Source organism: Rhinoderma darwinii, chromosome 1, assembly GCF_050947455.1.
Source record: "Rhinoderma darwinii isolate aRhiDar2 chromosome 1, aRhiDar2.hap1, whole genome shotgun sequence".
NCBI classification, from domain to species: domain Eukaryota; kingdom Metazoa; phylum Chordata; class Amphibia; order Anura; family Rhinodermatidae; genus Rhinoderma; species Rhinoderma darwinii.
This window is the reverse complement of record NC_134687.1, coordinates 585902315-585917562: the sequence shown is the minus strand read 5'-3', so window position 1 is coordinate 585917562 and position 15248 is coordinate 585902315. Positions and strand designations below refer to the sequence as shown.

The window sequence follows — 15248 nt, the reverse complement described above, 5'->3', positions numbered from 1 at the left end:
ACTTACGTGTAGGGTGTGCGTCCATCACTTGTGTACAGCCCAGGGCCTAAGATCATATTAATCCACCACTGGCATCAAGCCAGCACAAGCAGACCACTACAATACAGCAGGTAGAGCGAAGAAACCAGCCCAGGCTGGTATTTATAAGGGATGATGGGGGTTATATATAGGAATGATGGCTGGTATATACAGGGATGATTGCTGGTATATACAGGGATGGTAGTTGGTATATACAGGGATGGTGGCTGGTATATACAGGGATGATGGGGATTACATACAGGGATGATGTCTGGTATATATAGAGATGGGTTTATATACAGGGATGAATGGGATTATATACATAATCCCTATTTATACCAGCCATCATCCCCATATATAACCCCCATAATCCCTGTATGTACCAACCATCAGCCTTGTTTATAACCCCCATCATCCCTGTAAATACCAGCCCGGCTGGTATATACAGGGTAGATGGGGTTTATATACAGGAATGATGGTTGGTATATACAGGGATGATGGTTGTTATACACAGGGATGATGGGTAGTCCAGCCATCATCCCTGTGTATACCAGCCATAATCCCCTTATATAACTCCCATCAGGGGCGTAGCTAAAGGCTCATGGGCCCCGATGCAAAGATTCTTCTTGGGCCCCTCCTTATATGGCCGATGGCCCGCAGCTTTCAGCTGCATCGCTGGGTCTCCTAAGTTGAGATGAGCGAACCGGGACAACCGAACCCGGTTTCGGTCCGAACATCGTGAAAAGTTCGGTTCGCAGCGAATCCGAACTTCACCGGGTTCGGCCGAACCCGGCTACATTTTGGCGCCTGCCACATGTTAGATGTAAAATGGAGGATTTCAAAATATCACCTGCCATCAGGCTACCCCATAATGCCTTGCAAACGGCTCTCCCAGCCAATCGGGAGGCAGCATAGGGGCGGGCTCAAGCCTGCAATAAAAGTCTATGCACGGAGCTCAGCGGCCATTTTAGAGACAGGAGCTGTAGGGATAGCATCTCTGTGCAGTAAGGGAAAGCTTTAGGAATCCAGCAATCGAAGGGGCTCATCCACTACAGCGGGAGTCTACTCTACTCTCAACAATCAACATCCAAATTGCAATACAAATTCTCCATTTGCCAAGCCAGTGTGTGAATAAGCTTTTAGAAGGGACTCATCCCCGTTGTATGGGTTAACATAACAATCCAACTTGCAATACAGGCAGCCTTTGTAGTACTACAACGCCCAGCATTCCCTGAGTGCACCGTCCATGGCTGATAGAAATTCTCATTCATTGCCATTTGCCAAGCCAGTGTGTGAATAAGCTTTTAGAAGGGGCTCATCCCCGTTGCATGGGTTAACATCCAACTTACAATCCAGGCATCCTTTGTAGCACTATAACGCCCAGCATTCCCCGACTGACTGGCACCTTATGAGTCACTGATTTTCCGCCAGTCCGAATAACAATTTAAAAGGGCCTCATTTCTGTCTAAGGGTTTAATTCAACGTGCTAATTAAGTACAGCCGGTGCCTTTGGTGCTATTATACAAGTCACAGCATACACTGACTGCCACCTATTCACAGTCACTCATTTTCAGCCAGTCCATTAATATTTTATAAGGGCCTCATTCCTCTAGTAGGGGAAGGGGTTTTGATTAAACTTGCTGCACTTCAGCACAGCAGTGAAATGTCTGGTAAAAAAAAGGTTGTGAAAGGACGGGGTAGAGGAAAAGACACCCATGCCATGTCCTCTTCCAGTCCAAATGTTGGATCTGTTGGTGCCAGACCCAGTACCAGCATTTGTGGCACAAGACATGTGCCAAGTTCTACTAGTAGCAGCAGCCATGTGCCTGCTGGTAGTAGTAGTAGCAGTATCAGCAAGCCAGACTTGTCCATCTCCTCCGGTGGGCGGGTTACTTTAGACAATACTGCCATTGTGGACTGGTTGGCTGGCTCGCGGTCATCTCAGCAGGAAGACTCTGACGATCTGGCTTCAAGCCAGGTTTCGTTGGATTCCAGATCCTCTACAGTTCCTTGGCACAGTGACAGTAGTAATATGGGTATTTCTAGCGTTTCCATTCCATCATCTATGTCTTCACTCCCCCTTCCTAGCGGGAAGCCATCTTTCCTGAGAGTCCTAAGAGACATCTCCTCGGGTGTGAAGGAAGATACTGAACAACATAGTGATGATGATTTGTTTTCCGCGAGTCAGCCAACGGAGTGTGTTGCGGCGGTGGTGGAGGTGGAAGCGGTGTCCGAGACGCATAGCTGTGGGTGTGTTGGAGGTAGCCGTGGTGGCAGACGCAGTAATGAGGGGGGGCATGAATCCCGCCATGATGTCACATCACATTCACAACACAGTGACAGAAGTGGCGGGGATGATGAGGAGGGCTATGATGATGTTGTTTTAGACAGGACGTGGGAACCAGGTGACGAGGTGATGACGGCGTCAGAGGAGGAGGGTAGTAGTGGCGGCACTGGCAGTGATAAACAGCCAAGCCGAAGTAGGGGCAGAAGTAAATCTGCAAAACGTTGAAGCGGTAGGGTCAGCTCAGGAGCCGGTGATGGCGACACTGATGCTACTGGTGTAGGCTCCCGAAAAAAGCTTGCCAGACAAGGGGCAAGCTCTGGTGGTGGTGGTGATGGACGACGTGGTACTACCGCTTTACGGTACTCTGCCGTGTGGCAATTTTTCTGTACCTTCCCGGAGGACGAAAACATGGCACAGTGCCGTATCTGCAAGCAGAAAGTACATGCCACCGTCGAGACGTGGAGCAGCAACTATGGGCAGGGACAGTACATGTCTTTCACGGCCCACTGGGTCAATATTTTGCAGTCCGATGCACCACCGCAGCAATGCCAGGCATTACCACCTCCACGCTTGTATCTTTCTGGTTCAACTCCGGACACCAGACGCCTACCATCCTCCTCCTCCTACTCCTCCTCCTCCTCCTTGCCCTCCTCAATGGAGGTCTTCCCGTCCCCGACAGGACACAGCGTATCTTCCACTCCTCCCTCCTCTTTTCATAGGTGCAAGGTGAAGCGCCACAACGCTGTCTTACACCTGCTGAGCCTGGGCGAGAAAAGCCACACAGGGCAGGAGCTGCTGCTGTGCATCAAGGAGGAAATCGCACGCTGGCTGTCTCCTCTGAAACTCACACTGGGCAATGTTGTCTCTGATAACGGGAAGAACGTTGTGGCTGCACTGCAACTAGGTCACCTGACACACGCTCCTTGCATGGCACATGTGATTAATCTGGTCATAACACGCTTCTTAAAGTCATATGTTGGTTTGAAGGGTGTGCTGGCCATGTCCAGGAGGGTTTGCGTTCGCTTTAGACGTTCGTATGCATTTAAGCACGCCCTCCTGGACTTGCAGCGTCAAAACAATCTCCCAGAACACAGCCTGATTTGCGACGTTCCAACACGCTGGAATTCCACCCTGCATATGTTGGACCGTCTGTACGAACAGCGGAAAGCCGTGAATGATTTCCTGATGCAGCAGACGGGCAGCGTTTGGAGCCAGTGTAATTTCGAGCTCAGGCACTGGCAGCTGGTTAGAGACGCATGTCGCGTTTTGAGGCCCTTTGAAGAGGCCACACGATTTGTGAGCTGTGACGCTAGCGGAATGAACGATGTTATGCCGCTGATATTCATTATGGAGCAAACGCTCACAGCGATGATTCAGCAAAGGATGGAGGAAGGATCACATCTGGCTATGGATGTTGAGGAGGAGGAGGAGGAGGAGGATGAGGAAACAGGACCTGAAGAGGAGCTGGATTTGGAGATGGAATCACAGGAAGGTATAGGTGACGAGGCAGCCGCACAACATGACAGTGATGGTGATGACGAGTCTGACGACGACCTTGATGATGGACAACCATGGGAGTATGGGGCGGAGATGGAACCAACCGGGCCCTCTGAAACGCTGGCCAGGATGGCGAGCTGTATGCTTCGTTACTTGCGCTCTGACTGTCGTATTGATAGCATGAAGCAAAGAGATGAGTACTGGACAGCCACACTTTTAGACCCTCGGTATAAAGCCAGAATGGGGGAGTTTTTTGCACCTTCCGAGAGGGAGGCAAAATTGGCTTATTATCGAGAGAAGCTATGCAGCCAGCTTGTCAAACGGCAAACACCTGCTGCAAGCATGTCTGACCGGGGGGCCACTCTCCGCTCCCCACTGTCTCATCGTTCCACTGCCTCTGGCAGAGCTACCTCTGCAATAGGCGGCAGCAGCAGTGGCAGCAGCAGCAGCCAATTCAGTTTGGAAAATATGATGACAATATTTTTACATCCAATACCCCGACCTGACACACATCGTAGTCACCAAAGGGATGTTCACCGTCACCGGCACCTAAACAACCAGGTTCATTCGTACCTGGACTGTTCCCTTTCTCCGTCAGAAATCCTGATCCCAGACCCCATGGACTTCTGGGTCAGCAGATTGGATCATTGGCAAGAACTGGCCCAGTTTGCCATGGGTGTACTGTCTTGTCCACCCTCCAGTGTAGCGTCAGAGAGGGTATTCAGCGCGGCAGGGGGCTTCGTCACCCCTAAGCGAACAAGATTGTCCGCCAACAGCTTGGAAAATCTCACGTTTCTGAAAATGAATCAAGCGTGGATCGGTGAGGATTTTAAAACCCCTGTGCCTGATGCCACTGATTAGATCTGACATTGCTGCCGCCTGCTACTGCCGCCTGCTACTACAGGATTCTGTCCTGTCAACTCTTTTTTTAATGTGCCGCTGTTGGTGCTGCTACTATTTCTACCACCAATCCACCCCCAGTGCCGTCTGCTACAAGCAGGCCTGCCCCACCACAGGGCTTTGTCCTGTGACTGTCCAGTGTCTTTTAATGTGCTGCTACTACTACCACCACCCTTGCTGTCCGTTGGCTACCTCTACTACCACCAATACACCTCCACTGCCCTCTGCTACAAGCAGGCCTGCCCCACCACAGGGCTTTGTCCTGTGACTGTCCAGTCTCTTTTAATGTGCTGCTGCTACTACTACTACTACTACCACCACCCGTGCTGTCCGTTGGCTACCTCTACTACCACCAATACACCTCCACTGCCGTCTGCTACAAGCAGGCCTGGAGGGCTTGTGAAAAGCCATTGCTTGTTGCTTTTACATCCATGTATGAATGAACCCCGGCAGGCATCTTTTAATGTGCTGCTACTACTACTACTACCACCACCCTTGCTGTTCGTTGGCTACCTCTACTACCACCAATACACCTCCACTGCCGTCTGCTACAAGCAGGCCTGCCCCACCACAGGGCTTTGTCCTGTGACTGTCCAGTCTCTTTTAATGTGCTGCTACTACTACTACCACCACCCTTGCTGTTCGTTGGCTACCTCTACTACCACCAATACACCTCCACTGCCGTCTGCTACAAGCAGGCCTGAGGCCTGCCCCACTACAGGGCTTTGTCCTCCTGTGACTGTCCAGTGTCTTTTAATGTGCTGCTACTACTACTACTACTACTACCACCACCACCCGTGCTGTCCGTTGGCTACATCTACTACCACCAATACACCTCCACTGCCGTCTGCTACAAGCAGGCCTGAGGCCTGCCCCACCACAGGGCTTTGTCCTGTGACTGTCCAGTCTCTTTTAATGTGCTGCTACTACTACTACCACCACCCTTGCTGTCTGTTGGCTACCTCTACTACCACCAATACACATCCACTGCCGTCTGCTACAAGCAGGCCTGCCCCACCACAGGGCTTTGTCCTGTGACTGTCCAGTCTCTTTTAATGTGCTGCTACTACTACTACTACCACCACCCGTGCTGTCCGTTGGCTACCTCTACTACCACCAATACACCTCCACTGCCGTCTGCTACAAGCAGGCCTGAGGCCTGCCCCTCCACAGGGCTTTGTCCTGTGACTGTCCAGTCTCTTTTAATGTGCTGCTGCTGCTGCTACTACTACTACTACTACCACCACCCTTGCTGTCCGTTGGCTACCTCTACTACCACCAATACACTTCCACTGCCATCTGCTACAAGCAGACCTGCCCCACCACAGGGCTTTGTCCTGTGACTGTCCAGTCTCTTTTAATGTGCTGCTACTACTACTACTACTACTACCACCACCCGTGCTGTCCGTTGGCTACCTCTACTACCACCAATACACCTCCACTGCCGTCTGCTACAAGCAGGCCTGCCCCACCACAGGGCTTTGTCCTGTGACTGTCCAGTCTCTTTTAATGTGCTGCTGCTACTACTACTACTACCACCACCCGTGCTCTCCGTTGGCTACCTCTACTACCACCAATACACCTCCACTGCCGTCTGCTACAAGCAGGCCTGGAGGGCTTGTGAAAAGCCATTGCTTGTTGCTTTTACATCCATGTATGGATGAACCCCGGCAGGCATCTGCCAATAAAAAGGGTACATTTTTGGAGGGCTTGTGAAAAGGCATTGCTTGTTGCTTTTACGTCCATGTATGGATGAACCCCGGCAGGCATCTGCCAATAAAAAGAGTAAATTTTTGGAGGGCTTGTGAAAAGCCATTGCTTGTTGCTTTTACATCCATGTATGGATGAACCCCGGCAGGCTTCTGCCAATAAAAAGGGTAAATTTTTGGAGGGCTTGTCAAAAGCCATTGCTTCTTCTTTTACCACCTTATATGTATGAACCCCGGCAGGCATCTGCCGCCAAAAATGGTTAATTTTTGTACCTTTTTTAACAATGCATTAAGCATACAACATGCACAAGTGCAGTGGTTTCTGTTAGTTATCACCGTGTCCCATCGGTTTTCCTATAGCCATACATGTTGGCGTAACTTTGACACTAACTTTGCCTTAAAGACAGCTCAAAAGTACTTGGATACACTCATGGGTGACCTAAGAGTGTTATACAGGGCTTCTAGGGCTTTTTAACAGTGTTATACACGGTTTTTAGGGGCTTTCTTGAATTACAGGTTCGGTCCGAATCGAACTTTTTCATGAAATTCGGCGAACCAGCCGAACCAAACTTTTCATAAGTTCGCTCATCTCTACTCCTAAGTGACCCAACGATGCAGCACTAGCAGCCAGGGGCGTCACTAAGGTCTTGAAACGTCAGGGGAAATAGCCTCAATACATGTACCCTCCCAAAAAAGTGTGTGCGTGTATGTATATCCGTATATAGGAGACAGCATATCTATAGCACTACGACCCTATAGCTATGGATAGGATTAGATACTGTGGCTCAGCAGACAGTATCACATATGATAGGATTAGATACAGTGGCTCAGCAGATAGTATCACACATGATAGGATTAGATACAGTGGCTCAGTAGACAGTATCACACATGATAGGATTAGATATAAGGCCCAGCAGACAGTATCACACAGGATGGGCTTAGATATATTAGCTCAGCAGACAGTATCACACATTATAGGACTACATACAGTGGCCCAGCAGAAGAGTATCACACATGATAGGATTAGATACAGTGACTGAGCAGACAGTATCACACATAGGATTAGGGCTCAGCTCGCTGACATTGTGGCTCCGGTGCTGGACCCAGGAAAGGTAAGAATAATAATTGTTTTGCTTTTTTATGTGTTACTAATTATTTTTGTGTTTTTTTTACAAGTTCGGTTGTTGGACTACTTGGGATTCGAGGACTACTTTGATAACGGCGTTTATTTTATTCTCAATAAAATGGATAATGAGGATTGTGTGGGATTTTTAGTTCAATAAAATATTTTCCCTATGTCTTTGTATATTTCTGAACTTTATTACTGCTACCTTAGTAATGGCCGCTGGCTGATTGACAACGTCCATTAGTAAGGCTTAATGTTAGACATAATGAGGCTAACACTAACATCCATTATTACCCCGATACCCGCCGCCACCAGGGGTACCGGGAAGAGCCGGGTACTATCCAGTACCCGACCATCTGTAATGATGGCTGGGCACTGGCGCGGCCGTAGGCTGGTATTAGTCTGGGAAAGCCCAAAAACAGTGACCCTTCCCACCATAAGGTAGGCTTAGATACAGGGTCCAGCAGACCGTAATCTCATACAGTATAAGCTGGGGCCCTGTATCAAAGCCTACCACATGGTAGGCTTAAAACGGTTTTTCTGGTCCCTAGACATTGATGGCCTATCCTCAGGATAGGCCATCAATAATTGATGAGTCGGGGTCCGACTCGTGGGACCCCGCCAATCAGCTGTTTTGAAAGGGATGCAGCGCTCGTACATGCGCTGCTTCCCCTTCATTTCCCTTACTTGCTCACACTGTGAATCGCTGACACGTCCATGTTGGCGATTCAGTGTGAGAAAGTGACCGGAATGAAGGGGAAGTAGTGCTCTTACGAGCGCTGTACCCCGATCACAACAGCTGATTGGTGGGGGACCCGGGAGTCGGACCCCGTCCCATCAGCTCCAGCAGACCGTGGTATTAAACTTACCCTCCTCTTCGGCCGCGGCGGAGGTCCTGACTCCATCCAGGGTCGGGACGTTGTGCGCAGCGCACGGCGCTGTGACGTCAGGACTGCCGCTGCGCTCCGGAAGGAGGAATGTAAGTACTGTCAATGACTATAGTTACGGGGCCCAAGTGGTTTATTACATAGGCCCCAGTTACTATAGTAACTTTTCATTGAGCCGCGGGTTCCCCTGGCTTCAGGGCCCGATCACAATTGCAACCGCTGCTACCCCTATAGTTATGCCACTGACCCCCATGATCTCTTTATATAACCCCCATCATCCCTGTTTAAAACCCCCCATCAATCCTGTATATACTAGCCAGGCGGGTATATACAGAGATGATGGCTGGTATATACAGAGATGATGGGGCTATATAGAGGGATGATGGCTGGCATATAATTAGAATGCGCCTCTTCAGTTGTAAACATGCGTTAGGGGGCACTGGGTTGGGGCCCACTCTGATATGTTTACCCCCCCTTGTGCTAAACCCCTAGATACGCCTCTGCTAAGCATTTTTCAAGTTATGCCACAATTCATGTAACACTCACCAATAACTTGTTGTTACTGACGACAAATATGTCAGGGTTTAGCGTTTCAAGCGTTGCACTCGCTACCAGCTCCAACGACTGGAATGACGACTGTAAGATAATAATAAGAAAAGCAATTGTTACATATGGCACCATGTCAGTTGTATTATTGTTATTGCTATGCATGCAGGTGTATGGTTCACAAAAGCTAATAAAGGGTGAAATAACTTGGGCTGTCTGCTATGGAGTCCCCTTTAGATTGTGAAGAATTATCTAACAGAATATCTCTGATCTTTTTGCTTAAGCCAATATATTGTGAGATTGTATTTAAAGGGACTTTCCAGGACTGTAATATTATTTTTCGGTGGGGGTTCAACTCCCTGCACCCCAATGATCAGCTGCATTAGATATTCATTTAGACACAGTGCCGTAGATTTTGGCTGTGGCTGTTCCTGGTACTGCAGCTCAGTCCCACTCACTTCAAAAGGATAGGCAATCAATATTACAGTCACAAAAAATTATGTACACCTTTGCAATGTTTTTTTTTTTTTTTTTTTTTTAAATACACTTGTGCATTAGAGTGATTGGTGCAGCTTCCTAAATACATTTTATTAAAAATAATTTTTGAGAAGTATAAATTATTTTTAATACAATGTATTTCGGATTTTGCACCAATCACACTGATGCACAATTTTATTTTAAAAAAATAAAAATATTTCAAAGGTGTATAGCCTTTAAATATCCTAAGCTTATTTGTTAGGATGACTATACACATGAAACTGTTGTTGGCTTAACACTCAAACGCTACCTGTTCCAACTCACTCATAAAAGGGCTGCGTCTCCCTCAATATAGAGGCTGAAAGATCACTCTTCCTAACTTTAAAGTTAATGTCCAACTTTTATCACCACGTCATATTAAAGTACAAAATTCTTTGCTGATTAATTTCTTAATATATCTTTATAGTGATCGGATCTTTATTTCTCGGATACAAAGCTCCATATACCCCGCATAGACATAAATAATAAAATGTTAACTACCTGCAGACACCACTAGACGGAACTTACTGCATACACTCTAAACTCAATAATAACACAGTATGCAGTAAGCTCATATGCTCCCTCTAGTGGTGGCTGCAGGCAGCCAGCATGTTATCTTTTAAATATACAGTATGTCTATAAGAAATTATTCAGCACAGATTGTTGAACCTACTAAGATTAACTATCATTTTTTTTTTTTTTTTAAAGGGCTGACATTTACTTTAGAACATTTAGTATTTATTAAGTAGTTCTTCAGACACCCTTATGAGTCTTTACGAGCACAATGCTTTCCAGGCAGGATTCAGATTATTTAGGGGGGTTACTATAGCCACCAGCCACCAGAGGTGACACAAGATCTCAACACTTACGGATACCAGCATGATCATCTTCTATACTACAGAAGTGAGAGTGACCACTAACATGATCATTTTGGCTCGGATTTAAGGTACAAAAATTATATAAAGGTGAAATAAATTCTAGAAATCAATCTTTTAGTTCATTCACAGTACTAACAAAAGTCTGTACATGTTATTGATCATTTGATTCGTAACCATATGAAGGCATTTGAGACAGTAAAATATAGTAGGAATTATTTTGTTAGCATATTTTCCACAGCTAAAAAGTCCATGGCAGATGTGTTTTCTTCTAACTATTCTTTTCCATTAAATATGTTCCAGTTGTGTTTGCCATTTTATGTACTAATGTCTGGATGATTTAGTCTTCCGTGGATTAAGTTTGTAAAAACAAAACAAAACAAAAAAAAAACAACTGCATTACACTCCACATATATACAGCAGAGCGTTGGACATTAAATAACTATAAGGGCACATTCAGACGTGGCGGAATTGCTATTGAATTCTGAATTCTGCAGTAGCCATTTTTTACATTTGTTTCTATACATTTTTAGGAAACTTAGTTCAGACGTTGCAGAAAATAACTGTGCGGAATTTAGGCTGCGGTACAGAATTTTCCCTCCGCAGCATGCTCATGACGTTGCGGAGAAGAAGAGGAATTTCACTGCGGATTTCAGCCTTTGCCATGCAAAAACTGAAATCTGTGGCAAATCCGTTGTGATATCCGCAACGTCTGAATTACCTGTTAAATATGCAAATGTTGGTGCAGATCCGTTGCGTAATTGCCCCAAATCTGCACCAACATTTGCAGCGAAAAAATTCTGCCACGTCTGAACGTGCCCTTACATATGAATGAAATTTTTTTTTTCCATTATTATACTTTGCAGCTTTTGGGTTCATTTATTTAAATCTATATGTAGCAATTACCTGATAATCTTTTTCTCACTGGTGGATTAGTAATCTGTACTTTATAATCATCCTGCCCTTGCTGTAATAGAAATGAAATCTCTATACACTGACTTTCTGGTGAGCTTGTGATGGGTTTACAGCAGCGAATCTGAAGAGTGAGAGCTGCTGCGGGGAGGTAGAAAGCAGCAGTCTGAACTAATCATAAGACAGGAGGTTTGTCTCAGACTACCAAAGACTCCTGTAGACACTGTAGATAAGCTGTAGTCACAGACAGGACCAGCCTTAGGGGTGTGCAAGTGCACAGGGCGCTACACCCTCCCAGCATGTAGGGGGCACCACTGGGCTCTGCCTCTACTCTGTGCTCTGCTCTTAGTTACACACACGGAGTAAATAAGAGCCGAGGAACAAGAAAAGAGGAAGCTCCACCCACAGCCCGTCTTGCAAGAAGCCTGTGATCCTGTCAGCAAGGAGAGATGGTGAGTATCTATGTGTGTGTGTTAGTGTGTGTAATACAGTATGTGCCTCTGTGTGTATATAGTATGTGTCTGTGTTTGTATGTGTATATGTTACAGTGTGTGTGTGTGTGTGTGTGTGTGTGTGTGTGTGTCTCTGCATGTGTTTATGTCTCTTTGTAAAAGTGTGTGTTCAATATTAAAGTAGAACAGATAAAACTAAGATATCTTTGCTGCCTCATATATACCCTGCTGCCCCTTATATAACCTGCTGCCCCTTATATAACCTGCTGCCTCTTATATACCCTGCTGCCCCCTATATACCCTGTTGCCCCTATATACCCTGTTGTCCCCTATATACCCTGTGGTGTTACATAGGACTGTAGGTAACATCTACTACAATATCTGTACTAAGAGAGTTATCACTGTTATCTGTGGTGTTACATAGGCCTGCAGGTAATGCTACTACATTATCTGTTCTCAGAGAGTTATCACAGTGTTATCTGTGGTGTTACATAGGACTGCAGGTAACATCTACTACATTATCTGTACTAAGAGAGTTATCACTGTGTTATCTGTGGTGTTAGATAGGACTCTAGGTAACATCTACTACATTATTTGTACTAAGAGAGTTATCACTGTTATCTGTGGTGTTACATAGGCCTGCAGGTAATGCTACTACATTATCTGTTCTCAGAGAGTTATCACTGTGTTATCTGTGGTGTTACATAGGACTGCATGTGAAATCTACTACATTATCTTTACTGGGTATATATGGGTCTGTTTGTGAATGTGTCTTTGTGCTTGTATACATGTGCCTTTTATGTATTTGTATATGTTCCTGTCTGTATTTATCTGTGTGTGTGTATGTGTCTGTACATCTATATATTTACCTGTATGTATATATTCCAGAATTTGTGTATGTATATTTGCCTGTATGTCTAAATATCTGTCTTTATGTATGTACAGTATATATGTTCCAGTATGTGCGTGTCTACATATGTGATTCATTTTTGGTTTGTGTAGGGGGCAGCAATAGAGAGTCCCGCACGGGGTGCCATCCAACCTAAGGCCGGCCCTGGTCACAGATCTCAGCTCTGCCCTAATAGAGCTACGTTAAAAAGCAGCCAAGCAGCAAGCAATGCAGAAAAAAAAAAAGCAGGAAAGCATCAACCTACACGGCAAGTATTTATAGATATCATTTAATACTTACAACTGCAAATGTCCCATTCCAGATTCTGGTAGATACATTAACAAAGTAATCCTCTCTCAGCTGAAGATCATTTATCAGACATTTAAATGTGGAGCATTTTGCATTATTGCAGTTCTATGAAAAGTAAAACAAAAAGTGCAAATAAATTGAGTCAAGATGTGTAGAGCTTTTATGCATTTATTGAGATTTCTTAATTTTCATTAAAGAAGTTGTCAGGATTAGAAAAACATGGCCGATTTCTACTAGAAATAGAAGAAATAGAATCACACCTGTCCATGGGTTGTGTCTGGTATTGTAGCTTAGCTCTATTGGAGTAAATGGGCTGCGCTGCAATACCACACATATCCTGTCGACAGGAGTGGCGCTGTTTTTGAGAGAAAACTGGTATATCTTTCTAATCCTTGATACCCCTTTAATTTAACAAACCATAAAGTTAATGGTGTGGGGAAGAGGTAACATTGGATTAGGGGGTCAAGTTTGGATGGTGGGACCATACTGCATGTATATCTGATTGGTGAAAGCAAGAGTGTTAGGTGGAGAGAAAGGGCATGTTCAGACGTGGCAGAATTTTGCCTCTGAAAATGTTGCTGCAGATTCGTTGCGAATTTGCAGCAACATTTTCATATTTGACAGGTAATTCAGACGTTGTGGATATCACAGCACTTGCTGCATATGAAATCCGCAGTGAAATTCCGCTTCTTCTCCGCAACATAATGAGCATGCTGCGGAGGGGAAATTCGTCACAGTTATTTTCCGCAACGTCTGAACTAACTTTCCTAAAAATGTATAGAAACAAATGTAAAAAACGGCCGCTGCAGAATTCCACTGCGGACTGTCCACAGCGGAATTCAACAGCAATTCTGCCACGTCTGAATGTGCCCAAGTAAGGGGTGTGCAGAGATCACATATGTCCATGCTATATCTCATTGGGAGATTTATAATTAACATCTGTAATAGAATATGAATTGGCTGTAGATGCTTATGGCATGGGGCTATCTCCTAATATTAACTGCTGGATATCATATCAATATCACAGGTCAAAAACAGGTGGCCTGTGAGAAAAACGTCTGTGTCCCCATGACAACTCTTCTTATCTTGTCTCGCCTGTTCAGTTTTGTTTATAGGGGCAATGCGTAGAATCATATCCCCTCCCACATAATGGTCCACAACCTTCTGCTATTTAAGGATGCTGATGTGAATGGAGATTTTGGTCCATTCAATACCCCTATCACAATGCCGAACTAACAAGGCAGGAACTGTTGTCATGGGGACGTAAGCACATAAGCTCTTCTCACAGGCGGCTGATAATTTTGTTTTATTCAATGTGTAAATAGTTTTTATATAGAACTGTGTGGAGTTTCCCTTTAAACGATACTACTTACTAATTCCTGGATGTTCGTAAATTTCTCTTGCGTGAATGAAATCCTGTATTCTTTTTTTCCTATGTGCAGAGGATTGGTGACGGCATTGCAAGTAATTCCTTTAACCTAGAAATGGAATGGAAACATAAAATAGTTTTAGACTTCCAGCTGACCGGGCCAGTAACAACAGGCTCAGGTTAGACGTGTGACTGCAAAGGCCAAAGCGGCTCCCATGAAATTAGAAAACGATACCATTCCCTTGAAGCATTTGCTCCTGCAGATGCTTTTCACAGCCCCGCGTAGCAAGAAAAATGTTCCAAAATACTTAGAAGAGGTCACTGGAATGAATAGTGGTAGATTAGGTGGTGCGCGTGATTTTACAACGGAAGGTTAATGATTCTGCCAGTAACAACCCTCGTTCTTCTTTTAACATGTTGAAGTATTTGTCCAGTTTCAGCAAATTAATGTAATTTTTTGTATAATTAAAAGTTATACAATTTTCCAATATGCTTTCTGCATTAATTCCTCACAGTTTTCAAGATCTCTGCTTGCAGTCATTCAGTAGGAACATTTATTATTTACTTCCATAAAATTCTGTCTATGGTCACGTGCTGGGATACAGCACAGATACATATACTGTAAGGAGCGATGCACCTGTGTGTCCATCACATGACCATGGACAGAATTGTATCCACTGGAAGTAAGGAAATATACAATGTAAACAATGAATGTTCCTACTGAATGACAACAAGCAGAGATCTTGAAAACTGTGAAGAATTAATACATTCAGTATATTGGAAAATTGTATATCTTTTCATTATATAGAAAAATAACATACATTTTCTGAAATTGGACAACTCCTTTAACCCCTTCAGGACGAAGCTCATTTCGGTCTTCAGGACCAGACCCATTTTTTTCAAATCTGACTTGTGTCACTTTATGTGATTATAACTCTGGAATGCTTTAACCTATC

The 15248-nt window shown here is 45.0% G+C and overlaps 1 protein-coding gene across 1 annotated transcript in view; it reads right to left on the bottom strand.

The window, feature by feature from the left end:
* ITGA2 (integrin subunit alpha 2) overlaps window positions 1–15248 on the bottom strand; it is a 111609-nt gene that overhangs the window by 9771 nt on the left and 86590 nt on the right. The window contains exons 26-28 of the mRNA XM_075847559.1: window positions 14297–14401; window positions 12915–13028; window positions 8971–9060 (exon numbers count right to left, since the gene is read on the bottom strand). Of these exons, the coding sequence (XP_075703674.1) occupies window positions 8971–9060; window positions 12915–13028; window positions 14297–14401 (309 nt within the window). The remainder of the gene's footprint in view (window positions 1–8970; window positions 9061–12914; window positions 13029–14296; window positions 14402–15248) is intronic.